Source organism: Otolemur garnettii, unplaced genomic scaffold (genome assembly GCF_000181295.1).
Source record: "Otolemur garnettii isolate 467f Iridium unplaced genomic scaffold, OtoGar3 scaffold00096, whole genome shotgun sequence".
NCBI classification, from domain to species: domain Eukaryota; kingdom Metazoa; phylum Chordata; class Mammalia; order Primates; family Galagidae; genus Otolemur; species Otolemur garnettii.
The window spans coordinates 7,147,813-7,174,160 of NW_003852491.1; the positions used below are offsets into that span (position 1 = coordinate 7,147,813).

At 51.2% G+C, this 26,348-nt stretch overlaps 3 protein-coding genes across 3 annotated transcripts in view; 1 reads left to right on the plus strand and 2 right to left on the minus strand.

Moving 5' to 3' along the window:
- Positions 1 to 357: 357 nt before the first annotated feature.
- Positions 358 to 13,891, minus strand: TBC1D10B (TBC1 domain family member 10B). The gene is made up of 9 exons (XM_003795807.2): positions 12,942 to 13,891; positions 7,941 to 8,040; positions 7,534 to 7,641; positions 7,329 to 7,435; positions 3,101 to 3,215; positions 2,888 to 2,953; positions 2,495 to 2,684; positions 1,978 to 2,132; positions 358 to 1,888 (listed from the first exon to the last, which is right to left on the minus strand). Exons 1-9 carry the CDS (start codon positions 13,877 to 13,879, stop codon positions 1,223 to 1,225), a joined length of 2,445 nt encoding a protein of 814 aa, XP_003795855.1. The 5' UTR covers positions 13,880 to 13,891; the 3' UTR covers positions 358 to 1,222.
- Positions 13,892 to 14,635: 744 nt separating this feature from the next.
- Positions 14,636 to 20,671, plus strand: MYLPF (myosin light chain, phosphorylatable, fast skeletal muscle). The gene is made up of 8 exons (XM_003795808.3): positions 14,636 to 14,787; positions 17,762 to 17,800; positions 18,693 to 18,782; positions 19,034 to 19,109; positions 19,300 to 19,404; positions 19,496 to 19,574; positions 20,336 to 20,384; positions 20,477 to 20,671. Exons 1-8 carry the CDS (start codon positions 14,698 to 14,700, stop codon positions 20,579 to 20,581), a joined length of 633 nt encoding a protein of 210 aa, XP_003795856.2. The 5' UTR covers positions 14,636 to 14,697; the 3' UTR covers positions 20,582 to 20,671.
- Positions 20,672 to 20,851: 180 nt separating this feature from the next.
- SEPT1 (septin 1) overlaps positions 20,852 to 26,348 on the minus strand; it is a 17,084-nt gene continuing 11,587 nt past the window's right edge. The window contains exons 2-13 of the mRNA XM_023516685.1: positions 25,852 to 25,899; positions 24,470 to 24,578; positions 24,203 to 24,293; positions 24,021 to 24,107; positions 23,676 to 23,799; positions 23,255 to 23,389; positions 23,042 to 23,159; positions 22,263 to 22,364; positions 22,043 to 22,142; positions 21,700 to 21,865; positions 21,338 to 21,428; positions 20,852 to 21,244 (exon numbers count right to left, since the gene is read on the minus strand). Coding sequence (XP_023372453.1) covers positions 21,158 to 21,244; positions 21,338 to 21,428; positions 21,700 to 21,865; positions 22,043 to 22,142; positions 22,263 to 22,364; positions 23,042 to 23,159; positions 23,255 to 23,389; positions 23,676 to 23,799; positions 24,021 to 24,107; positions 24,203 to 24,293; positions 24,470 to 24,472 — 1,104 coding nt within the window. The 5' untranslated portion in view covers positions 24,473 to 24,578; positions 25,852 to 25,899 and the 3' untranslated portion in view covers positions 20,852 to 21,157. The remainder of the gene's footprint in view (positions 21,245 to 21,337; positions 21,429 to 21,699; positions 21,866 to 22,042; positions 22,143 to 22,262; positions 22,365 to 23,041; positions 23,160 to 23,254; positions 23,390 to 23,675; positions 23,800 to 24,020; positions 24,108 to 24,202; positions 24,294 to 24,469; positions 24,579 to 25,851; positions 25,900 to 26,348) is intronic.

Consider the following 26,348-nt stretch of genomic DNA (forward strand, 5'->3'; position numbering starts at 1 on the left):
GCCTCCCAAGTAGCTGGGATCACAGGCACCCGCCACAACGCCCAGCTATTTTTTGGTTGCAGCCATTATTGTTTGGCGGGCCCGAGCTGGATTCGAACCTACCACCTTAGGTGTATATGGCTGGCGCCTTAGCCACTTGAGCCACAGGCCCCAAGCCTGCTTTTTTTTTTCCAAAGGGGGTCTTGGTCTTACTTAGGCTTGTCTCATTACTCTTGAGTGCAAGCAGAGTGCTAGGATTACAGCACTACACTCTGCAAGCAGATTGCTTTAATACAAACCCAGGCTCTGGCTCTCTCCCTCCCTCCCTAATCCTTACTCTAACCCCTCTCATCAAATAACAAGGCAGGAGACAAAGGGTCCAGGTACAACAGCAGGTTCTTTTCCAATTCCTCAAAGCGCCACATGGAGTAGGACAAGAGACAAGAGAATGTAAACATTGGGTTCCACCCCCTGGAGCTCAAGGGAAGACCCCTTACTCAGATGGGGGCTGGAGGGCTGGAAGAGAACAAGGTGAAAGGTGGGGATCCCAGTGAGACAGGGCAGGAGAGGCCTGAGAATTCAGAGTAAGGTGGGTAAGGATGAAGGACAGAGGGAGTACAGTGGGAAGGGAAGTGGGGGACATTTCCTATTCCAGTGCATGTCCCCTTAAATAAACCAGAGCACAGGAGCATTATGGAAGGAGAACCAAAGGACAGAAGACAGAGCGAGCACCCCCATCCCAGGCCAACCCAGTCCTCTGTACATAATTACAACACAGAGATGTCCAGAAGTAGAGAGAGGAGAGCCTTAGGCTCCAGCCAGAAGTCGGGGAGGGCTGAAGAAGAGAAAAGGAACCCAGCTCCATCTCACAGGTAAGGGAGCTGCTGGAGCATAGGAATCTTGAAAACTGCTGACTCCTATCACCAAGAGTCACCCCGTGGTGACAAGAGGCCAGCCAGGACAGCACCTGGGAGGGGACCCCAGAGGAAACTGGGGCAGGAGTGACAGAGACCCCAGCTGGGCCTAATTAGAAGTGAGAGGCTCCAGACTCATTCACAGCTGCCTTGCACACTGTGGCTGTCCTGGCTGTGAAGGCATCAGCAGCTGGCAAGGAGATGGAGAAAGCCACTTTCCTCAAAAGGGACCACCTGCCAAGGAGGGCTAAGGACAGCACCCCATGCCAGGCCTGCTCTTGGCTAAGGGAAAAAGAGGGGGGCCATGCAGTCCAGCCCCAGAGCAGAGGTCAGAAGTAAGCGTCCTGTCGGGCCTCAGCTGCCGAGGACCTGTCCCCACCATCGTGGGGGCCTGGAGGCCCATCTGCCTTTCGACGCAGTGAAAGCTTCCGGCCTTGAGCCTTCTTCTCCTGCTTCTGCCGCTCCTTCTCCTGTTTCTGCTGTTCTTTTTCCTGCTTCTCCCGCTCCTTCTCCTGCTTCTCCCGCTCTTTCTCCTGTTTCTGCCGCTCCTTCTCCCGTTCCTTTTCCTGTTTCTGCCGCTCTTTCTCCCGTTCCTTTTCCTGTTTCTGCCGTTCCTTCTCCTGCCTCCGGGCTTCCTTGCTGGGAGCCAAAGGAGTGCTGTTCCCAGTAGGCGAGGGAAGGGATGGGTGTAGTCCCTCAGCAGTGACTACTGGCCCTGGGGCAGGCCCAGCACTGGCCCTGCGGGCCAGAAGGGGTGGGGAGGGGGCCCCTCCAGCTGCCCGGGAGCCTCGGCTCTTGAGGCCAGGGAGGCTGAGGAGGCTGGAGGAGGGGCCCAGAGGTGGCTGCTGACGCCGCCGCTCCTCATGAATGGCCCGGGAGCCATGTAGTCGCCGTGAGGGCCGATATTGCAGCTCCCCCCGGGTTTCCCGCCACTTCTTGAGCTGGGCTGCATTTTCCCGCTCAATCAGTGCTTCTGTCACTGGGAGATTGGTCACCTAGACAGAGAGGAAATTTGTACCAGAATGTAGATGATGATGGGAGTGGGCTGAGGCAGAGAGGGGGTATGCTGAGGCCCAAGGCCTACCTCATGCACCAGGAAATCCTCCTGCATGCACTGTTGGGGCAGGTTGCGCAGCTGCTCCATGGTCTCATACATTCCTTGGCAGGAGCGCAGCTTCTCAACTGAGCCCAGTGTATGTCGCAGCAGCACCAGGGCCACCCGGAAGATGATCTTAACTCCTGCAGGGTAGGAGAGAAAAGAGAATGAATGGGGTGACCAGGCGTACAATCTCGGCCTGTCCCATTAAGGATAGACTCACAGCCCCCATCCCTATCTGCCACCAATGTGACAGTTGAGGAAACTGAGGCACCAAGAAGGGAAATGAATTGCTGTGGGTCACAGGTTCCTGGGAGGGAGAGCAGGCTCTAAGTTAGTGGCAAAATAAAACTAGTCCTCAGTTTCTCCAGCCCCTAGGCCATTTACAATGATGCCTCAGCCCAACAAATACCTTTGTCCAAGGGCCACCAGAAATAGGATAGGACCCTCTGGTAGCCAGCATGAAAACCCTAGCCCTTCATGGCTTGGATGCCCACAGAAATACCTTCACAGAAAAACATGTCCCAGACACGCAGCACTGAAGCCCAGGGCAGGGTGCGGGCAAAGATGCACATGAACCATTCTGTCATGTAGAGCACAGGGTCAATGCGCTGCCGCCTCAGGTGCCGATGTGCCAGTGGGGAGGCCCGGCGCAAGAGCGCAAAAAAGATTTCTCCATCCAGCTGAATGGCCTCCTGCAGGTGGAACAAGCCATGAGAGGAGGGCTCAGCCAACTTTGGCTCCTTGGGTTCAGGCATCTCTGGTAGGGGATCTTCACCCCAACAGGAAGGGCCCAGAGGAAAGGGACAGAATGGCCAGTATAAGGTAGGGCAGGGACCTCTCTGCAGCCTTAGGCAAAAGTCACAGCCCCAAATGCACCCAACCTCTAAACACTCACCAGCCCTGCACTGTAGTAACCAGGGAGGTACTTGTCGCAGATCTGTACCAGGCACCAAAAGGCTTGCTGAGAAGGACAAGAATGAAGAAGGAGGGATGGGTCCTGAGAAGCAGGGAGCTGCCCTCCCCACTGCAGGATCATTCCCATAGCATACCCACTGCTATTAGTTCTTCTACTTTACATCCCACCCCAACCGTGACCTCATATGCTGACCTCAGCAGGCATGTGCATGAGCAGCACTGCAGCCACTGGGGCCTGGGCCTGGCAGTAGCCCTCATCAGGCCGGTAGATGGTGTAGGCCTTCAGGATTCGATACAGGTCCTGTTGCCTGTAGGGATTGCAGAAGACTGTGAAGGCAACCACACGAGCTGGGTCCTCTCTGCCCTAAATCAAACCTGCCCAGACCTCTCCTTTCTCATTCCAGTTCCAGTTTCACCTCAGGACTTTACCACCACACTCCTCTGTCCACCTTCCCAAACTGCCTTTCAAGCTTCAGACAGAGGTTCAGCCTATTCAGGGCATTCCAGGCTCAGGCCTCCCACCCTTGGCTGCACACCCCATGCACTCCCTACCATTCATTCCCAGCATAGGCTATGCTCTCTCTCCTTCATCTGCCACCATTCCATAAACCTTCAAGGTCATTTTCTCCAGGAAGCTTTCTACAACAGAAACATCAGCCTTCCTCTCACACTGAATGTTTTTATCACCCCAGAGCAGGAGCTCTCCCCGAATAGGGCCTGCCTTATCTCTCTCACTGGATTGAATGAGTTCTCCCCAGCATGTCCAGAAAGTTCTGCTTCTTGGTGAAGGCCTGTAAGCCAGCTGTGACTCAGAGCTTTCTCCTGTCTTTACATCTAAAAGAACAAACTCTCTACCCCTGTCCCTCTTCCTTGAGGCCCCACATCAGAAGACCACCTTCCTCACCCCAAGCCTAAACAACACTGCATCCTAAATTCCACTCACATCTGTTCCCTCTATCCACCTCCACAGCCATGTTGTAGCTCAGACTCCATCCCCTGCCCACAGCAAAGTAACGATCTTCCAGATCCTCTAGGTGCTTCCAGTGTCTTACATCTTCCTCCTGACTACCACTTGTGCTTTTCCCCAAATCCAGTCATTCAAGTGTGATCTTCATTGGTATTTTATCTACATATTACCTCTATTATTATTTTACTTAATATTTTTCCTCCATCCTGTAAAATCCATAAAATGACATGTCTGACATGCTCATTATTTTACCTAATACATATTAAAGTAAATGGGCAGTACCTATGGCTCAGTGAGTAGGGCACCAGCCCCATATACCGAGGGTGGCGGGTTCAAACCTGGCCCCAGCCAAACTGCAACAAAAAAATAGCCAGGCATTGTGGCAGGTGCCTATAGTCCCAGCTACCCGGGAGGCTAAGGCAAGAGAATCACCTAAGCCCAAGAGCTGGAGGTTGCTGTGAGCTGTGACACCACAGCACTCTACCAAGGGTAACAAAATGAGACTCTGTCTCTAAAAAAATAAATGAAATAAACATGCAACTTCCACAAGCTCCCATGCTGCATCCACCTACCTGCTTGCATCTGTGATCCTGGCCAAGCACAGCCCTTCACTTGGGCCCTGGATCCCATCCCCTCTGGCCTACATAGGCCATCACTACAGCAACCCTGTCATCCCTCCTGTACCATCAGTTCTCTCTCTCCTAGATCATTCCTATCATATTCACATACTGTTCACTCTTCTAGTTTTCTCCCTTCCAAATATTACACCATTTCTTTCCTCACCTACTCAGCAAAACTCCCCTAGAGCACAAACTCACTCTCTTCAATTTCCTTCCTCCCATTCTCCAGTCACTTTAATCCATTGTTCCACACAAAACTGCTTTTAACAAAGTCACTAAGGACCTCCACAGTATTTCCACAGAATAAAGTCAAGAGTTCAGTGTTCAGACTTGGCTGTACTTAACCCATGTGCAGCATTTCACACACAGCAGATCCTTGAAACCCCTCTTCACTTTGTTTCCAGTATCATACTCTCCTGGTTGTCCTGCTGCTACGTCTACCTTCTCATTCCATTCTCTTTCACCAGTTCTTTCTCATCTTATCATTCTCAAAATGTTAGAGCTTCAGGCTGAATCCCTGTACAGCTTCCTATTAGATCTACATCTGCTGACTTGGTGACCTCATCCAGTCCCATGGATAAGATTTATACAGATTACATAGAACCTTAAACTCTTATAACTCTATAAGCTGACATCTCACTTTCCAGTTTATTTCATTTAAACGTGTCCCTGTACACCCAACTTACATCTCCATCTGGATGTCCAATGAGCATTTTAAACTTAACATTCCAAAACAGCAAGTTCCTGATATGTCCCCCTAAACTTACCTCTCCCCATTTCTTCTATTTATATCAGTAAATAGCAATTCTGTTCTAGTTCCTCAAGCCAAAAACCTTACAAGTCATCCTTAACTCCTCTCTCTGTCTTCTCTCACACTCAAGGTCTAATCCATTAGCAAATCCCTTTGACTCAAACTTCAAAATACATCCAGAACGCAGTTTCTCTCCTAATTTCCACTGCTATCATGCTAGTCTATCACTATCTTACTCTTGGATAATGGAAAAAGTCTCCTAATTGTTTCTGTTTCTGCCCTTGTCCCTAGACTCTGTTCTCCATACAGCAGCCAGAATGATCCTTTTAAAACATAAGTCAGGGCAGGCCAGGTGTGGTGGCTTACGCCTGTAATCCTAGCACTCCAGGAGGCTGAGGCGGATGGATTGCCTGAACTCACAGGTTCGAGACCAGCCTGTGCAAGAGCAAGACCCCATCTCTAAAAATAGCTGGGCAGGCTCCACGCCAGTCACATACACCAAGGCTGGCGGGTTTGAACCCAGCCCAGGCCAGCTATACAACAATGACAACTGCAACAAAAAATACCTGGGCATTGTGGCGGGCGCCTGTAGTCCCAGCTACTTGGGAGGCTGAGGCAAGAGAATCACTTAAACCCAAGAGTTTGAGGTTGCTGGAAGCTATGACACTACAGCACTCTACCCTGGGCAACAGCTAGAGACAGTCTCAAAAAAATATAAATAAGGTGGTGCCTGTGACTCAGTGAGTAGGGCATCGGCCCCATATACCAAGGGTGGCGAGTTCAAACCCAGCCCTGGCCAAACTGCAACAAAAAATAGCCAGGCATTGTGGCGGGCGCCTGCGGTCCCAGCTACTCGGGAGTCTAAGACAAGAGAATTGCCTAAGCCCAAGAGCTGGAGGTTGCTGTGAGGATGACAAAGTGAGACTCTGTCTCTAAAAAGAAATAATAAATAAATAAATAAATAAAATAAAATAAAAATAGCTGGGCTTTGTGGCAGGCACCTATAGTCCCAACTACACGGGAGGCTGAGGCAAGAGAATCGCTTGAGCCCAAGAGTTTGAGGTTGCTGTAAGCTATGACACCACAGCACTCTATCAAGGGCAACAAAGTGAGACTCTATCTCAAAAAAAAGTCTGGCCGGGTACTCTGGCTCACACCTATAATTCTAGTACTCTGGGAGGCCAAGGCAGGTGATCGTGTGAGCTCAGGAGTTGGAAACCAGCCTGAACAAGAGGAAGATCCTGTCTCTACTAAAAATTGAAAAACTGAGGCAAGAAGATGTCTTGAGCCTTAAGTTTGAGGTTGCTGTGAGCTACAGTACCATGGCACTTTACATATAAGTCAGATCAGGTCACTTGAAACCCATCCCCACTCACATTCTCTATTTCCCTTTCTTGCTTTAAACTCCTCTTTAATACTTACCACCATTTCTCATATAGCAGTCTTTCCTTATCTGGTTTATTATTTATCCCTACTAAAATATAATAACCCAGAGGGGCAGGAGTTTTTGTGACAGAACAGTGCCTGTTCAATAAATATTTGCTGAAGGATGAACTTGCTGATGAAAAATGTCCATATGATAACCACCTAAGATCATCCTGCATACTATGAGAGAAGAGTATGTATGTATATTTTTTTGTTTGTGTGTGTGTGTGTGTGTGTGTGTGTGTGTGTATGTATCTTGAGGAACCTTGGTCTACAGAACAAATATCCAAGAACTTTGACACAGCATTTAAGGGCCCTTGCTGATCTGGCCCTAAACTTCTATTCTAGACTCAGCTCCACCCAAGCCCATGGCCCAGATAAAGCTCACATAACAACCCCCTGGCAAGAGAAACCTACCTGCTCCTCTCATCTACCATTCAGAACCTAGCCCAATGTAGCCTTTTTAATGAGCCCTTGATGTGCCTGCCCCACACACAACCCCAAGGACTATTCCTTCGACATGACTTGACACTCAATCGGTTATACATCACTCTTCAAGAAGTCCTAGAGGGCAAGAATTGCTTTCAACTAGTCTTGTGTCCACCTGGAGCCTTCAATAAATGTTTGCTGACTGACCCACATGGTCAGGCCACCTTACCCATGCCCCCCTCGAGCAGCAAACATCTCGTGGAAAGGGAACTGGCGGTGCAGATCCTTCTCAATCACATCCAGCCACTTGGGGTCCCCAGGAGCCCGTTCCAGCTCCTGCAGTGGGACAGCGGGGATTACCTCAGGATCTGGGGTAACTGACAAGCCTCGCATAGACAGGGCCACATGTCCCCACATCCTGAAGCTGCACGCACCTCAAACTTGCCCGGGTTCTGCTCCAGGAGTTCCTTGCTATTAGACAGGTACTGCCAGGCCTTGGCTCTGAGGGAGGAAGGTATTCCCTTCCGGCAGCGCAGCTTCACCTAAGGCAAAGTGGCAGTTAGAGGGACAGCTTCAAGGGCTGACATAGCATCTAAGCTTCCCCCAGCAATCTGCAGGCTCCCCCAGCCACTCCTCCCACATGCCATAGGTTTGACTCCACTGGACCTGGCCTGGCCTTCCATCTTTAAAACTAGTCATCCCCACCCCTAGGGCCCAAGTACCAGTTAGCCCCAGTGTGGCCCAGAGGGCAGATATTATCAGTTTCCTGGGCTTTTCCAGGAACACATGCTGCCCTTCCCACTTTGTGCACTGCCCTGCCCACCATTCAGCCCTCTCAAACCTTCTGGAAACGCCGTGACAGCCACTTATCCCAGTTACTGAACATCTCCAGCCATTTGAGCTCCCGCTGCCGAGCCACATCCACAGGAATGGAGCTCTCTCTGTAGGATGAGGGGAGCATGGAAGGGGTTAGTAGCTGTAGTCTAAGTGGCTCAAAGGAGAAAGTAAATATTTTGTGAGCTACCAAACATCAGGATTACTGGGCCACATGGCCATCCAAGGCCTTAGTTCACCTTCCTTTTTTTTGGCCGGGGATGGGTCTGAACTCGCCACTTCTGGTATATATGGGGCCAGCACCCTATTCCTTTGAGCCACAGGCACCACCCCACCTCCTTTTTTTCTTTGCAGTTTTTGGCCGGGCTGGATTTGAACCCACCACCTCTAGTATATGGGGCCAATGACCTACTCACTGAGCCATAGGCCCTGCTCCTTAGTTCACCATCCTGAAAGAGCCTCCTTCCCTGTTAAATGGCTATACAGAGGTCTTATTTAAATCTTACTTCAGACACATCCAAATTTTGGGACCCATATTTTACCTTACATCTGTAGGTACATCCTAACTTTACCATTTATTCATTGCTGATCTTGGGAAAGTCACTTAATTTTTTTAAGCCTCAGTTTCCTTATTTGTGAGGTGGCAAGATTAGAAGTATCTACCTGCTAGGTGGCACCTGTGGCTCAGTGAGTAGGGTGCCGGCCCCAAATACCAAGGGTGGCAGGTTCAAACCGGGCCCCGGCCAAACCACAACAAAAAAATAGCCCGGCATTGTGGCAAGCGCCTGTAGTCCCAGCTACCTGGGAGGCTGAGGCAAGAGAATTGCCTAAGCCTAGGAGTTGGAGGTTGCTATGAGCTGTGTGACAACGCCACGGCACTCTACTGAAGGTGATAAAGTGAGACTCTATCTCCAAATAGAGTAGGTCACTGGCCCCATATACTGAGGGTGGTGGGTTCAAACCCAGCCCCAGCCAAACTGCAACAAAAAAATAGCTGGGCGTTGTGTTGGGCACCTGTAGTCCCAGCTACTTAGGAGTCTAAGGCTAAAGAATCGCCTAAGCCCAGGAGTTGAAGGTTGCTGTGAGCTGTGTGACGCCTCGGCACTCTACCAAGGGCGATAAAATAAAACTCTGTCTCTAAAAAAAAAAGAAGTAGTATCTACCTGCAGGGATTAGTTGAGAGGTTATATGAGATAGCACATAGCAGGCGGCCTAGTAAGTAACAGCAATTATCAATCATAAAATAAAATACAGAATAAACGTACTTCTCTGTCTCCTTAGAAGCAAATGTCTTGAGTTCTGTCCTATCAAAGACTTGAAATCCCTGGGCCATTTGCAACTTCCTCTACCTCCTCCTCCCTGAAATCACTCCAGATCCCCAGAAGTTCTCCTTGCCTCATTTGCCCAGTGTTCTGTCAAGAGTTTCCCACTCAGCATGCCCCATCAGTCTTAAAACAGTTACTTGGAGAAGCCAGTATTAGAAGGTGGAATGGAAGAGCAAGTTTGGGTCTCAGAAATCAGATAGACCTGGCTGGACATGGTGGCTGATGACTGTAATCCTAACACTTTAGGAGGCTGGGGCAGAAGGATCACTTGAGCCCAGGAGTTTGAGATTGCAGTAAGCTATGATGCCACTGCATGCTAGCTCAGGCAACAGAGCAAAACCCTGTCTCAAAAAAAGGAAAGAAAAAAGAAAAAAATGGCTGAGCATGGTAACCTATAATCCTAGCACTCTGGGAGGCCCAGAAGGGAGATCTTGAGGTCAAGAATTCAAGACCAGCCTGAGCAAGGGCAAGACTTATCTCTACAAAAAATAGAAAATAAGCCAGGCATGGTGGCACACACCTGTAGTCCCAGCTACTTGGGAGGCTGAGGCAGGAGCATCACTTGAGCCCCAGGAGTTTGAGAGTAGGGTAAGCCATTGGGCTCTAGAGTGAGATCCTGTCTCAAGGGGATAAAACAAAGGAGGGGGAGGGTCGGCACCCATAGCACAGTGGTCATGGCACCAGCCACATGCACCGAGACTGGCAGATTCAAGCCTGGCCCAGGCCAGCTAATCAACAATGACAAACTGCCACCAAAAAATAGCCAAGCGTTGTGGTGGGCACCTGTAGTCCCAGCTACTTGGCAGGCTGAGGCAAGAGAATCGCTTAAGCCAGCAGTTCTCAACCTGTGGGTCATGACCCACAGGAATTGTATTAAAGGGCCACAGCATTAGGAAGGTTGAGAACCACTGGCTTAAGCTCAAGAGTTAGAGGTTGCTGTGAGCTGTGGTGTCATAGCACTCTCCTGAGGGCACCATAGTGAGACTCTTGTCTCAAAAAAAAAAAAAGAAGAAGAAGAAAGAAAGAAAAGAAAAGGGTCAAGGTGGCTCCCACCTGTAATCCTAGTACTCTGGGAAGCCCAGGCAGGAAGAACTGCTTGAGCTCAGGAGTTCAAGACCAGCATGAGCAAGAGTGAGACCCTGTCTCTACTAAAATAGAAAAATTAGCTGGGCATTATGGCGAGTACCTGTAGTCCCAGCTACTTGGGAAGCTGAGGCATGAGGACCGCTTGACCCCAAGAGTTAGAGGATGCTGTGAGTTATGATGACACGATGGCGCTCATCCCCAGGGCAATAAAATGAGACTCTGTCTCAAAAAAATGAAAAAAGAAAGAAATCAGACAGACCTAACCTCAAATCTCAATTCTATCCCTAAGAAGCTGGTACGTCTTACCAAGTGATAACCTGAATCTCTTCCTCAGCTAGAAAAAGATGCCAACGCCTACATCACAAAGTTATGAGAGAACTATTGAAAACTGTATAAAAAGAACTGTTAAATAGAAAGGGCTCACTAAATGTTAATTTCTTTCATTCTAAAAGCTCCTTAAACTGAGAAACCATCTCTCACTAATCTCTATCATAAGTTAGTTCCGGCTCAGTGCCTGTGGCTCAAGTGGCTAAGGTGCCAGCCACATACACCTAAGGTGGTGAGTTCAAATCCAGCCTGGACCCGCCAAACAACAATGATGGCTGCAACCAAAAAACAGGCGGGCATTGTGGCGGGCGCCTGTAGTCCCAGCTACTTGGGAGGCAGAGGCATGAGACTCGCTTGAGCCCAGGAGTTAAGAGGTTGCTGTGAGCTGTGATGCCATAGCACTCTACCCAGGGGGATAGCTTGAGGCTCTGTCTCAAAATAAATAAATAAATAAATAAGTCAGTTCCAAGCTCTACTAAAAGCTGGTAAGAGTAAAATACCTTCCTTCCCCTCAAGAAGATCATAGTCTAAGAGGGGAGATAACTGCAATACAATATGGGAAATGCAATACCACAGATACATAGAAAAGGTGCCTAACTGAATTAGGGGTAGTGGGTATCAGGAAAGGCTTCCTGGAAGAAGGGACATTTAAGGTAAGCCATAACGGATTGAATAGAACTTAGCAAACAAAGAAGGGGGAGAAAAGCATTGCTGGCTGGTGGGACAGCCTGAAGAGGAAGGGGTAGAGATTACAACTAGTTCAGCACAAAGTACATGATAAGGTAAGAAGTAGTGGGAAAGACCATAAGGGCTGACAGAGCTGGAGAACGGGGAACATGTATTCTGGCCAAAGGACTTGGACTTTATCCTGTGGACAGTGGAGAGCCACTAAGAGCTTTTAAGGTAACTTCAGAGGTAGATTCCTCTGGCATGGAAAGTGGATTTTAGAGGGACAAAACTACAAAACAGAAATGGCACCCAGCACAGAACCTGGCACACAAGAGGGACTCTCTAAAATCAAATTCATCCCAAGTTTCTTAGGACAGCCTGGTATTGAGGAAAGAACCATTGGTCACACAGATCTAGATTACTTGAGGGAGGCAATTCTTCATCTATAAATTCAGTACAATAATGCATCTTCATGGATGGCAAAGCACCAGGGTCAAACTTTGGTTGCTTTCCCCACATAAGACCATAAATGCTGGTGCTCAAACAAAGCTTTTCTGATTTTTGTTAGCTTATAAACCCTGCCTGTAAAACCCTCCCACAGGGCTTCCCCCACCCCAACACACATAGCCATGACTAAATCCTTGTCCTTCATGATTCAGATCAGCTTCATCTGAATACCCAGACTGAGCAAAAGGTCCCTTCCCTAGGTGCTCACAAAACCCTTTGCTGTCTAGGCTAAAATTAATGTATTATATTGAAACCAATTGTTGAAGTATTTGTTTATCTAGATGATGAGCTCCTTCAAAGGATGCAGCACAGGGCCTGGGGGTTCAGGCAATGCTGCACCCCAGCAGGCTAAAGGGGCACAGGAACAATGGCCAGGATCCAGAGAGAGGGAAGGAAGAAGTCAGAGGCCATAACACCCCACCTCAGGAGTGACTCAGCCCCCATCCCCCCTGGGAACTAGGAAAGAGTAAGCCCAGCTGAGGAGATGAGGAAATGGGGAAGAGGCCTCCTCCACCCCCTTTCCTTCAGCGAAAATAAGAGTGCCCTCCCTCTCTGTTTCACAGAGGGGTTCTGCCTTCAAAGTCTTCCTTCTAACAACCAGACTTCCCCACCTCACTACTTCATCCAGCAGAGGTAGGGCTGAGGGAGAGGGGAGGTGTCTGTATCCTTCCCAGACTCCCTTCCCCTAAGGAACCAATGGTCTCTACCAGAACCCCTGTCCAATCAACAATCTAGAATATCAGGCCTATAGCTGCAGTTTCACATCAAGAAGCTGGGATGACCTTAGGTATCATCTCATTCAATTTTTCACTTAATAGAAGAAACTGAGGCATGCAATTGGGGAAGCCACTTGCTCAAGAGCACACAAGGTACCAAAGACAATGTGTAGGCTTAAACCCAGATCTCCAGCCTTAAACTCTCACTAACATGCCAATGCCACAGAAACCTCAGGATGCTCTAGGTAGGATAGCTCCTGCTAATCACCCCTGATCTTCAGAGGAGGATGTATTGCCAGAGTCTGGGCAAGGTGTAGCCCCCTCCTCCAAACTCTGCTTCCCCGAGGCAATCCCTCTGGGTGCCCACTGGATACTCACAGGCTGCCGGAGTACTGGCTGCCCCCGAGAAAGCCATACTTGTCGGTCTTGCGCAGGGCCAGCCCGTTTATCTCTGAGTCTGAGCCCATGGAGCTCACATCATCCGCTAAGGACTCCAAGGTCCCAGACATGAGGCTCACGGAGTCCAAGTAGCTCAGAGTGTCCGGGGCCTGCCCGCGAGGCCCAGAAATGCCAGGTCCCAAGCTGGACGTGGAGCCCAGGTCTTGAGAGTTTTCGGCAGGCTCCGGGGCTGGGGTGACCATCACAACAGCTACTGGAGCCTCGCAAGTCCCTGAAGGGCCTGTACCAGGCCATGAGGGGTCCTCAGGCGCCTGTCCGGCTGATGCTGATGTTGCAGCTCCATGTCTAATTGTCACCTGTCCTGCTGCATTCCGTGCAATTACTCCTGAGACCACTGTGGTTCCCGGCTTGGGAGCAAGCGGGGGTTTGGCGGTCAGGGCTCCAGGAGCTGTTCTGGAAGGGGTCCTGGTGGGGGTCCCGGTGGGGGTCCCTGGTGCTGGGACAGGTGAGGCTCGAGCCTCCTCCGTCTTCGGAGAGTCTGCCCCTGAGGCCAGAGCTATCGACGTCTCGGCTTCTGTCACTGAAGCGGGCACCGAGGGCTCTTGGCCGGGGGAGACTTGCGTCTTCGGGGTTTCGGATGAGTCCTCCAGAGTCAGAGCAACCACAGTGCTGCCCGCGGCGGCCGGAGTCAGGGCTGGGGTCGAGGCCGAAGTCTGGGCCGGCCCCGAGACCCAGGCGTGCTGCGCCTCCCCGGGAGCCACCAGAGTGACCGGTGCCGAAGTGGCGGTAGTCACTGGCGGTGCCGAAACCACCACCACGGTGGACCCGGCCCTGGGGCCCCGAGGCGGCGGCGAGGGGGCCGCGGAGGCGCCATGACGGCGCGGCGGGGCGACCAGGGGCGCCGGGCCCGTCTCCATGGCCGCGGGCCGCCCCTCACATCCCCCTGCCGGGGAGGCCGCAGAAGGCGCCGCCCCTCAGGCCGCCTGGCGCAGCCAGCGGAGGCAGGGGAGAGGGCGAAGGGCGCGGCTCGGCGCACGCCGGGGGCGGGGCGGCTGGCGGGAGGCCGCAGGGCGCGCGGAGGCGGGGCAGGGGTCTGGGGGCGCCTCGCGCCGGGGTCTAGCTCGCGCCCTCTCACCCGCTCGCGCGCTCGCCGCCGCCCCCTCCCTGCCACTTCGGGCGAGCCGCCGACCTTGCGCCTGCGCAAACTCTGTAAAGCCGGCTAAGCGGCCAGCGTTTCGGCGTTCCACGCCTGCGCGCAGGCCGTCCCATCGCGCTCCTTTTTTTCTCCCGCCTCATCAGAGGAGTTGGACGAATAATAAGACGAGAGGGAACTGGGTTTCTGCCAATCCTTGGCAGGGTGGGTGGGGCTGGAAGAGGGAAGAGGGTGGATAATCTAGAAAGAGGAAATGGAGAAGGCGGAGGCAGACATGACCAATCAGAAGGGGAGTGAAGGCAGGTGGGGAATGAAGGAAATAGCTAATAGAAAGCAGGAGCCTGAATCTCCTGGCCAATAAGCATGGCTGAAGAGCGGAGTAGAGGCAGGGGCTAGGAGAATAAGAGGTGGGGCCTCGGGGCACCCGCGACTAATAGGAGCCGTGAAAAGGGAGCCAATGAACAGGGTAACAGGCGGAGGTCAAATTACAATGTTTGTCTACATGGGCGGTGACAGACAGTGTCCGTAGTCAATGGAAAGAGCTCGGGAATTCTTTAAGTCTCCCAAAATGGTCAGGATGGAATGACAGCTGGGAGAAGATGGGACAAACTGGCGATTAACTTGTCCTCAGCCAATGGTTGTGTTGTTGTGTTCTTCTGCTTTCACAACTGGGTAGGTAGATAGCGGTCTCAGCCAATGGTAGCATTGAAAGGGCAGCAATGCTGCCAGTAGACTGTGCCAGCCCAGGGATAGTCGGTGACAGCCGGAGACTAGCGCGCGCAGGGGGTGGTGATGATGACAGTTGGGGACAGCGCGGAGAAGGGGCGGGGGCACTAGTGCAGCCCTTAACCCATAAGAACACCGCGCTGCCCTTTTTGGTCCGCACTCTCCACGCAGCTTCCGAGGCCCCCTGCACCCTACAAATCTATGGAACCCTAAGCCCCACCACAGATCCAGTGCCCTGATCCAGTACTCTCAACCTTCATTCTATAATTATCCAATCCCGGCCCCAAGTGATCCCAACACTCCAAGCCCAGGCACCTAGAACCAGAGCCTCAAACTCATCTAAGTGACGATGAGTCCCTTAGACCCGATTTCCCGATCGAGATTTCCTGCGAGAATCTCAAGCCCCAAGTCACTCCTCAGCTCCCATCTATCTGGACTCCTCCCCAGACAGAGAATCCAATCCCTCTGAGTGCCCTCCATTTTAATGGGGTTCCTCAGCCCCAAGTCCATTAAACCCCAATACTATGAACTCCCTATATCTGTGTTCCTATTCTTCCAGTGATTTAGGACCCCAATCCCATCAACTTCTCTCCCCTCATTGCCACATCTCTCTGCTCATTTTCTGCTAAGACAGACCCCATTCTCACAAGCTCTAGAGTTGCCCTTAGATCACAAACATACAGATGACCTGACATAATCACCAGCCTTCCAACTTTTAAACATCCCCTTCTCTCTCTGACTGCTATTCTGAGCCCGAGAGTTAGAGGGCCCCAATTTCCATATAGCATCTGCTATCCAATCAGATCTAGCTCCCAATTTCCAGTTCCTCCTTTGTTTCTCAATTCTCTGAGGCTCCTCACTCCCAACTCAGACTCAAATCCTGTAAACTCCCATTCAGCATCTGATCTCCTTCTCATCTTCCACTTGACCCAAGATTTCTGAGCACGCCTCCCATTCCCCTTTTTGGAGTCCTCTTCCCCTCTCAGAACCCAGTAATAAGTGGGCTCCTCCCTGGCCTGGACCCCTGTGGTAACCAAATAAGGAAAGGCAGCTGCCATGTGAGGCAGGGAGGGGCCAGTACAGGAGGCCAAGGGCAGCTACTAAGTTTAGGGTGACTCCTTCTCTCTTCTTAGAGACAACAGGTGGCTAGCCTCCCCCCTACTTCCCAGAAAGGAAAATGTCTTAAAGGCATTGGCATGGGAATGGAGGAGAGGGGGAGGAGAAGGCACCTTGCTTGGGACATCAGGTCCTAGAGGGAGCAGGAGGAAAATGAAGTGGGTGTTACTGCCAACCTGGGGCTTCTTCAGCCACTACTTCCCCAGACTTCTACTGAATGGAGGGAACTGGGGGGCCCAGGAGAGTAGGGGAGAGCACCTTAAAGTCCACACAGTCAACCAAGCTGGTTCTTTCCCAGAATAAAGAGAAGTCTCTGGCCATCCCAGCCACTTAAGAGGAGGTGGTCAGCTCCCTCTTGCTGTCTTTGCCTCCCCTCCTCTGAGTTCCAGCCTCCATGCCAATACCCAGAAAAATTATTCTAGAGTCATACTATACCATGACTTTCTCCTGCTTCAAACCTTTCCAAAGTTCCCCAGAGCCTCTGCTCTCAACCTGGCATTGAAGGCTTTCTAGAGTTTGGTCACCAGCTATTTGCATTCTCTGCTCCAGCCTCATCACAGTTCAGGCAACCTGAACACTTCCAATCTTTCATTCTCCAGGCCTTTACTCATGCCATGCCCTCCTCTATTAGCATGCTGCCCCTCCTCTGCCTTCACTGACTCACTTCTACTGGCCTTAATTAACCCATATACGTAGACAAGGCTGCTGTGCCCTCTATTTCTTGGCTCTGACCAACTGATATGTCATTCTCTGCATTCATTTATGTCTCTATGGCTTGACTGTAAGTTGCACCAAGACAAGGCATAATTATTAATTATAATGCAAGTTCTGACTCGGTGCCTATGGCTCAAGTGGCTAAGGCGCCAGCCACATACATACACCTGAGCTGGCAGGTTCGAATCCAGCCCAGGCCTGCCAAACAACAATGATGGCTGCAACCAAAAAATAGCTGGGCGTTGTGACAGGTGCCTGTAGTCCCAGTTACTTGGGAGGCAGAGGCAGGAGAATCGTTTGAACCCAGGAGTAGGAGGTTGCTGTGAGCTGTGATGCCACAGCATTCTACCCAGGGCAACAGCTTGAGGCTCTGTCTCAAAAAAAAAAAAATTATAATGCAAGTTCTGTGGAATGGAAATTACATCTTTACTTTATAGAATGGAAACCAAAGCCCAAGGGGGTTGAAGCATAAAGCCTGAGATCACAGAGCATCTTTCCTCACAAAATCCTTCTTCTCTTTGAAAAGGATATAGGAGACCCTTTGATCCCTCAGCTTCCACAGATAGCTCTCTCCCACCTTTAAGCTTTGCCACTACTTCCACACATAGACACACTTGACTGTGAACTCTACCATGTGGGGGGGGGGGATGTGTTTGCCAAAATATACTCACAAAACCCAACCAGCATCTGGCTTACTGTAAGTGTTCAATAAATGCTCACTAGGTTTAAATCTGGGCCCTCACCACTCAGGAGCACATGGGCCTCATTCATCTCTCTTCTAGAACTGTGCCTTGGCTTGGGTCCCCTCTGAACCCTGATATATTTCAGCCCCCTTTTGGGAGAAGGAATATCCCTTCCTGTCTAGGACCTAGTAAAATACACATCCTGAGACCCATGCCCTCCCCCACCCCACCCCAACTCCAGCTGCTTTGGGCCCTCCAAGAAAGGAGAGGCCCTGAGCCGGGCTATTTTGGTATCTGGGGTGGGCACTTGCAAGGCTAAGGTTACCCTGGTATGTTAAGGGCTCCCTGGGGCAAGACTATATAACCCCAGAGGGACTGCCCCAGGCTGACTCTCTGCTTCTTTCCAGCCGGAGCCACTGCCTTGCCCCCAGGAGACCGAAGACATGGTAAGTAAGACACCTCCAACCCCTGCCCAGATGCCTTAAACCTCAGGGAGGCTTCATCCTCTGAAAGAAAGTAGCTGACTCCCAATCCAACAAAACAAAAATGTGGCTCCTCACTTTCTTGGTATCACTAATCAGGATAGCAACAGAGTGATGTCCTAAAGGACCCAATGAAATGTAATCTGCCTAGACTCTCCACTCACAGTAGGGCAGTCTCTCTCAAAACCTACTTCATCCCTTCCTATACTTCAACTTTCTAAAGTCCTCTGGGACCAGATGGATAAGGATTCTCACTCCATTTTATAAATGAGAAAGTAGAGGTTCAAAGAGGGCAGATGAGTAGGTCAGGGTCACACAGCAGGTATAGAGCTCAAAAGAGGCAAGCCCAGGGCACTAAAAAGTGAAGAAAGTGTCCACTTGTTGGGTAAGAAGAAGGGATAGGGATACAGGAGCTACCGGATAGGGATACAGAAGCTACCGGATAGGAATTTTGGAAATGCAGCCAAAACACCACCCTCCCTCAGCAAAGAAGTCCCAAGGAGTAGGAGGCCCAGGCCAGGAAAGTTGCTTTAGAAGGGACTTAAAAGCCTGGACAAATAATGAGAGCCTATCTCTACAAAAAACTTTAAAAATTGGCTGGGCATGGTGGCACAGGCCTGTAGTCCCAGCTACCCAGGAAGCTGGGGAAGGAGGATTGTTTAAAGCCAGGAGTTTGAGGTTACAGTGAGGTCCACTGTACTATAGCCTGGGTGACAGAACAAGACCCTGTCTCTAAAAAAATAAAATTTCATAAAGACAGGAGAAGGGACTTACAGAAAGCTGAATCTAATCCATTGCCCCCAGAGAGGTATAGGGACTGGCCCATGGACCCCTTTGCCCAACTCTCAACCCCTAGGCACCCAAGAAGGCCAAGAGAAGGGCAGCAGAGGGCAGCTCCAATGTTTTCTCCATGTTCGACCAGACTCAGATCCAGGAGTTCAAGGAGGTGAGTGCAAAGACACTGAAGTGCAACACTGAAGGTTGACCAAAGACACCCCCTCTGCCTCTCCTCCCAGCCCCCTCCCTGGAATGTGCACCTGTTTGGAGGGAGGGAAAGGGTTTAGAATTCCTTCCTCCCCTTCCTGCTAGGGTAGAAGAGGACAGCTGGCTGGGGGCCAGAATCTGATCTGCCTGGGGTAGGGATGCTGAGGACTGGCCATAAGGGACGTAACCCCTCCCCAACCCTGCCCTCCACAGGCCTTCACAGTAATTGACCAGAACCGTGATGGCATTATTGACAAAGAGGACCTTCGGGACACCTTCGCAGCCATGGGTGAGCCCCCTACCTCTATCAAGGCTGCAAAGTCCAGGGAATTCAGTGGCCTTGGGTTCTGGCCCTAACAGCTTCATCTTGGGCCTCAGGCTGCCCAGCTGAAAAATGGAGGGAATGATTTGAATTTATGGTAAGCACAGCCCTGGCCCAGGAGTCTGCTCTAGCCCGTGCTTTTCCTAACCTCCTCCAGGTCGCCTCAATGTGAAGAATGAGGAGATAGATGCCATGATGAAAGAAGCTAGTGGTCCCATCAACTTCACTGTCTTTCTGACCATGTTTGGGGAGAAGCTCAAGGGTCAGTCAAGTGTCCTGGGTCCAAGCCCTCAGCTGCCTCTTCCCAGATCCTTCAGGGACCCTTCAGCCTCACATGCCCTCTGACCTCCCAGGTGCCGACCCTGAAGATGTGATCACTGGAGCCTTCAAGGTCCTGGACCCTGATGGGAAGGGCACCATCAAGAAGCAGTTGTAAGTGTCCCACCAGCTGCTCCCACAGGAGCCTCCTTAAACTCCTACCAAGCGTTAGGTAATTCCAGAGGTGAGAGAGAAGTTAGGAAACTAGGAGTAGGATTGCATTTTCACACATATGTGGAGGAAGGGCAAAAGTAGAGAAGCCAGAGAGCTTAGAAAGCCAGTGACAGGCCAGGCTGGGCACAGTGGCTCACGCCTATAATCCTAAGCACTCTGGGAGGCCGAGGCAGATGGATTGCCTGAGCTCACAGGTTAGAGACCAGCCTGAGAAAGAACGAGACCCTGTCTCTAAAAAGTAGCCCAGCATTATGGCGAAAGCCTGTAGTCCCAGCTACTCGGGAGGTTGAGGCAAGAGAATCGCTTAAGCCCAAGCCTTTCAGGTTTCTGTGAGCTCTGAAGCCAGGGCACTCTACCAAGGGTGACAAAATAAGACTCTGTCTCCAAAAAAAAAAAAAGGAAGGAAAGAAAGAAAGAAGAGAACAAAAGAGAAAGAAAAGAAAAAAGAAAGAAAGCCGAGTGGCGCCTGTAGCTCAAAGGAGTAGGGTGCAGGTCCTACATATCGGAGGTGGTGGGTTCAAACTCGCCCCGGTCAAAACTCCAAATAAAAAAAGAAAAAACAAAAGAAAGCCAATGAGGGTTCTAGAGTGGCCCTGGTCTCTAGGGGACACTAAGAGTAGCAATGGGGATGAGGTGGGAAGGAGTGGAAAGGAATCATGAATCCAATCTCAACTCCCCATGTCTCGGTCTCCTCCCTTCAGCCTGGAGGAGCTGCTTACCACGCAGTGCGATCGTTTTACCAAGGAGGAGGTGAGTGGGGGAGGGCCTGGGAGGAGAGAAAAGGAGAGGATGAGGAGCAGAACTTAAGGGCCAGTAGGCAAAGTCCCTGTGTCTACTTTCAGATCAAGAACATGTGGGCGGCCTTCCCTCCCGATGTCGGCGGCAACGTAGACTACAAAAACATCTGCTACGTTATCACCCATGGCGACGCCAAGGACCAGGAATAGGGGGCCCTCTTAGACGCCTACTGGCCAATGCTTCCAGCCAGTCCGCCCCACCCCGACTCCCAATAAAATTCAGCTGGTCTTTGTTTCTTATGGGTGCGCGCCCACAGTATGTCTGTGTGAGAGGGCCCCAGGCCGGAGACTGGGCTGAAACACTGCAGGCACGCAGCGGCCCAGCAAGCGAATAAACAGTGGCCCGCCGGCCTGTGTGCGGCGGCTCCACGCGTTATGCTCGCCGCTTGTTTCCCTTAGGAAAGAAAAGACTCTCCAGGCTTCAAGGAAACTCAGTTTTTATTGAAAATTTGGGCTTAAGGAAGCGACGCCCGAGGACTAATAGGAGAGGTCAGAGGCTCCCACGCGTGAAGTGGGCGGAAGACGGGCTGGGGGCGGGGCCAGGGACCTGCTACAACTCCCGCCACTAGGAGAACATCCTGGGCGGAGAATACACGTAAAGCCAAAGCAAAGGTGGGCCCTGCAGCTGGCGCTCCAGGCTTAGGCGTTGGGCGGTCTGAGGCGCGGGGATTGGACAGGAGACGAACTGAGGGCGGAGCCGAGGTGAGGCGGGACCCGGCAGGGGCCTCAGAGAGCGTCCGACTGCTCGCCCTGAGCCTGACTCTGCTGCATCTGGGCCTGCATCTTCTCCAGCATCTCCTGCATTCGGCGCAGCTGTGGGGGGCAAAATTGCAGGCGATGGGACAAGGAGAGGCCAGAGAAGAACCTCGAAAAGCCGTTGGGCAGGGGAAAGCGAAGGTTACTCACCTCTTCGTCTTTCTCGCGGATCAGCTTCTCCGTCTCGGCCAGGGGCAGCATGGGCAGCGGGATCTCTGTAGCGCTCTGGCGGGAAAGCTTACTGGGAGGTAGTGCGAAGGGAAGAGAGATCAAGAAAGGGACCTGGGGTCGTGGGTAAGGGCCGAGAGTCAGGGCCTGGGACGAGGATGGTGTCTAGGAAGCGGAGTCATGGTCTTGAGGTTAGGGATGTAGACAAAACCGGTGAAGAGTCTGGGAGAGAGGTCTGGGTGGTGAAGGCGAGGTCACGGAGGGTGAGAACAGAGACACGGGAGGCGGGGTCATGGTGAGGGCGGGGCCTTGGAAGCACCCGGAGAATTGGCTGCTACTCTCACCTGCGGCTGGCTCGATCGCGAGCCCCAGGCCTAGCCAGGCTCTGTAGGCAGCGAGCCCGGTAGCCCTCGTACAGCAGATCATGCGTCACTTCTTTCAAGTCCTGCAGGTGTGTCTGCACCAGCATCCGTCGCAGGTTCAGGAAATCGCAGTGATGTGGGTTCTCCACTGGGGGACGGACCAAGGAACGTCAGGGAGTTTAGGGTCCAACCCCACCCTCATAGTCCGGTCTGCGAGGAGTCCCGCAGTCACTCTATCGGATCGCTCCCAGTATTAGAGCCCACCCCAACTCCACATGCTGGAGGTGGTTGACTTGGAGGAGCCTGAGTTCCTTGCTGTTCTTACCTTCCACAGTACCCCAGGAGTAGCAGCGTCCCCTCACTGGTCGGGTCCCACCATTCCTCACTACCTCACAGGAACCGACAACTGCGAAAGGGATGCTTTCCTAGAGGTCAGGGGTCAGTGGTCACTGTTGGCACCTCATGGACAGAAACCTCTTTCTCAGCTTCACCCTCCACATCTGCTTCCTCTGCTTCTCTGCCCCTTCCTCTTTTCCCTCTCACACCTTCATCTCTGCATCCTGCCTCTTGAAGTCTTCATCTTCATCAGAGTCACATTCGGGGAACTGATAGATGTTAATCTCCTCTTCTTTCAACTGGTCCCGGATCTCAGAGGAGAGAGATACAGAGACAGTGTGAAACACAGAGGCCATGATGACAGACACAAGACCAGAGACAGTGAGATTACAGAGAGACTGGTGGTCAGAGACAGAGAGGAAGACATAAAAGATAGACATGAAGATGACTGAAAATAAAATCTTAGAAACATAGATGGTAAATAACTAGGACAAAATTCGATGTCTGTGGGCAGACATTATGACACCAGGAGAGACAACAGCAGAAACAGTGGGAGAAGGCTCTGAAGACACTGCAGTGGAGGATCATCAGTATCTTGGGGCCAAAGGGAGGCTATCATGTTCTTTTTTAAAAAAAAAGAAAAACCATAACTCATTTTATTAGGGAAGCCATTGTATGAGTGTTAACGTTATTTGGGAGTTAAACTTAGGGCTACCATGTTCTTATGTTTATGCCCCTGCCCTCAAGATAGGCCTCAGCCCAGAGTCTAGCCCAGGGGCTACACATGCATCCTATTCTGAGCCTTCAGAGACATGGCTACCTCTGGCAGCTTGCTACCTGCCTTCCACAGAAGATTTTCTCCCACAGTTTAGCCTGGCACATCATGCTTCCAAAAGGCCACCCCAAGATCAAAGTCAAAGATGAAATCAAGTTTGGTCAGAACTTTTGGCCTCACTTAGGATCGAAGGTCAGAGGTCACCACCCACACCTTCTGCTTGAGGGCTTGGGTTTCCTTAGGCATCAGGGCATCTGCTTTGCCGATGACTGGGATGATGTTGACTTTCTCATGTACTGCCCGGAGGAAGGCCACATCTAGGGGCCGGAGCCTGCATCCAGGGATTGGTCAGCACCTAGTCACAGGGTGCAGAGACCCCCCACCAGCCTTCTCCAAATGCTCCAACCCCCAGGGGCCACCCTATACCCCCGGCCGAAAGGTGAAATGAAGTAGAGGCAGCAGTGGACTCGGGAATCCTGGATGTTCTTCCGGTTCAGGCCACTCTCATCCCTAAGGTACTGCTCAAATTGCTCCTCGATGAAGTGAACCACAGGCAGCCAGCTGGAGTGTGGGGAGAGGAGGAGCAGTCAGAGATGAGAGCTGCAAGGAAGGGGGCAAGGCTAGCCAGGACTGTGGGAGTAGGAAGTAGTTTCTTTGGTCCCAACCAAAAACATCAAGGGAGACTTGTAGGGGCATAGGTGAAACATCAAGAAGCACAGAGTATCTTGGAAGCAGAATACCATCTTTTGGGTCAGAGAGCCAAGACAGACCAGCCCTGTAACTAACCCTTGATCTCCACAGAGTAGCCACTTTGAGAGACTTAGCCTCCATCCCCTCCCATTCTCACCAATCTGAGCAGTCCACTGAGTCCCCAAAACCAGGCGTGTCCACCAGGGTGAGCTTCACCTTGATACCCCCCTCCTCAATCTCCACGCCCCGGCGCTCAATGGTCAGCGTTTGTGTCAAGCGAGCTACAGGGATGGGGAGAGGTCAGGGAGCTAGGAAGGGGTCTGAGGCAGGACTAATTTCCTTTCTTAATATCACAGTTACCCCCACCCATGTTTCAGGGTCGGAACAGTTCCAAAGAAAAGCAGTGAGCTGCCTAAGTCCCTAGATAGAAAGGACTCGTACAGACTGGGGACATGGGGAGGGGCAGAGAGCACTGCCTGCAAGAGGGTTGGGAAGTTCTTACCACTGGCCTCTGGCACCTGCCGATCCTCATAGAGGTTGGTGAGGAACAGGCTGTTGATGAGGGTGGATTTCCCTAAGCCTGACTCCCCTGTGGACAGAACAACTCCAACAGGTCAGGTGAGGGGACTGCCAGGGTCTCTTGAGCATACCCTTTCCCCAGTTCCCTCTCCAAAACCTCCAGACCTGCCACCATGAGTGTGAAGTCAAACCCCTTCTTGACAGACTTGCGGTGGAGCTGGTTGGGGAGGGCAGCGAAACCCACATACTCCTTGTCCTGTTGGTGGGGGGTGGACAATATGAGGTTGTTAGAAGTGGCAGGCAGGGCCCCCCAGCATCACTTTTCCTAGTTCAGGGGATGGGAAAAGTCAGCCTACTTTGAGTTGACCTGGGGACCTCGGGTAAAGGGGTCTGGGGGCCAAGATACCTGGGTTCCTGAGGGTAAGGACTTACCATGGCTCCGCTAGCTGTCACTGCACCTGCTATGCTGCCCACTTCCTCTGGTAGGACAGGAAGTTCAGTGCAGCAAACAAGGGGGCGGGCAGTATAGGAAGCTGAGATGCTAGACAGGCACAGAAAGGTGGGGAAAGCCAAGACTAAGAATATCTAGGGCTCCCACCTCCTGGATCCCTTTGCCCATGCCTATCGATCCCTAAAGATAGCTTCAATCCCATCATTCTCCACACACCTCTATTCCAAGCCCCTCTGTAGCCCATTGTCATGGTGGGAAGTAAGGACAGAGAGGAAGGAAGCAGACTTTTCTCTTTAGCATGTGAGACAGAGGCTTTAATGAGATGGTTAAAAAAAAAAAAAAAAGTTCCTAAGCTCTGAGTGGACCAAATACCATAATGAGATTTGGGTGTGGTAGGGGTCATCAATTTTCCAGTTCATACAAAGGATTCACTGGATTTTTTTTTTTTTTTTTTGAGACAGAGTCTCACCCTGTGCCCTGGGTAGAGTGCCATAGCATCATAACTCACAGCAACTTCAAACTCTTGGGCTCAAGAGATCCTGTTGCCTCAGCCTCCCAAGTAGCTGAGACTACAGATGTCCACCACAATGCCCAGCTAATTTTTCTATTTTTAGTAGAGACAGGGTCTTGCTCTTGCTCAGGCTGGTCTCTAACTCCTGAGCTCAAGCAGTCCACCTGCTTTCATCTCCCAAGAGTGCTAGAATTACAGGCATGAGCCACTGTGCCCAGCCTGAGTCACTGAATCCTTAAAAGGACTCCAGGTCTTTGGAAATCACTGCCAGAAACAGAATCTTGTCTAGGAACTCCCTGCTCAAAACCCTTTAGAGACTCTCTAGTAACTTAGAATCAAATTCTGAGTTCTTGACTGACAGCCAAAGCCTTCCCCAGTTGGCCTCATCACTCCATCTCTCACTGGTCTAAACATCCTTAGCTCTTTGCCCACATCGAGCTTTTGTTTTTCTGTGCCTAGTGAACTCCTCTTCATCCTTCAAGGGTTTGATTCAAAGAGCCTCCTCTGTGAAATCTTCCCCAACTACCCTAGGCAAAATAATTCTACCTCTAGACTCCAAAGCACCTTTTGCAGGCCCCTCCAATGCCCACATTTGCTCAGCTGGCTGTCTTCTACTGGCTGAACTCTCTGAGGACAAGCACCATATCTTCTTAATTTCTGTATCCCCAGTGTCTTCTACAGGCCCTGGCCCAAAGAAGGTACCAGTAAATTATATGGTAGATGCATGAGTACATGAAAGAATGAGTAAACAAATCAAGTTGGAGACAAAGGGTCAGAGGTGCAGAACATGTGAAAAATAGCATAGCTTTGGGAGTCAGAAATAACTCACCAAACCTCAGCTCTACCACTTACTGTGTCCTCTGGGCAAGTCATTTGACCTCTCTGAGCTCTGCTTTTCTCCTGGTAAAATGAAATGCATGTATTTCAGCTTTGTTAACAGGACTTAGAGTGTTCTGGTTTTATATATATACAAACCTGGCTTTAGCATTTATTAGCTGGATAATCTTGGGCATGCAAATTAACCTCTCAGAGGCTCCTTACCATGGCCTACAAGTCCCTGCTTGCTCTGGGTCCTGCTCACCTCTCCAACCTCATTTTCTTGTCTTTTTTTTTTTTTTTAGTCTTTAGCTGGGGCTGGGTTTGAACCTGCCACCTCTGGCGTATGGGGCCAGTGCCCTACTCCTTTGAGCCACAGGTACGGCCCTCCAACCTCATTTTCTTTTGTCTTTTCTTTTTATTTTTTTGAGATAGAGTCTCACTATGTCACCCTGGGTAGAGTGCTATGGCATCACAGCTCACAGCAACCTCAAATTCTTGGGCTTAAGTGATTCTCTTGCCTCAGCCTCCCA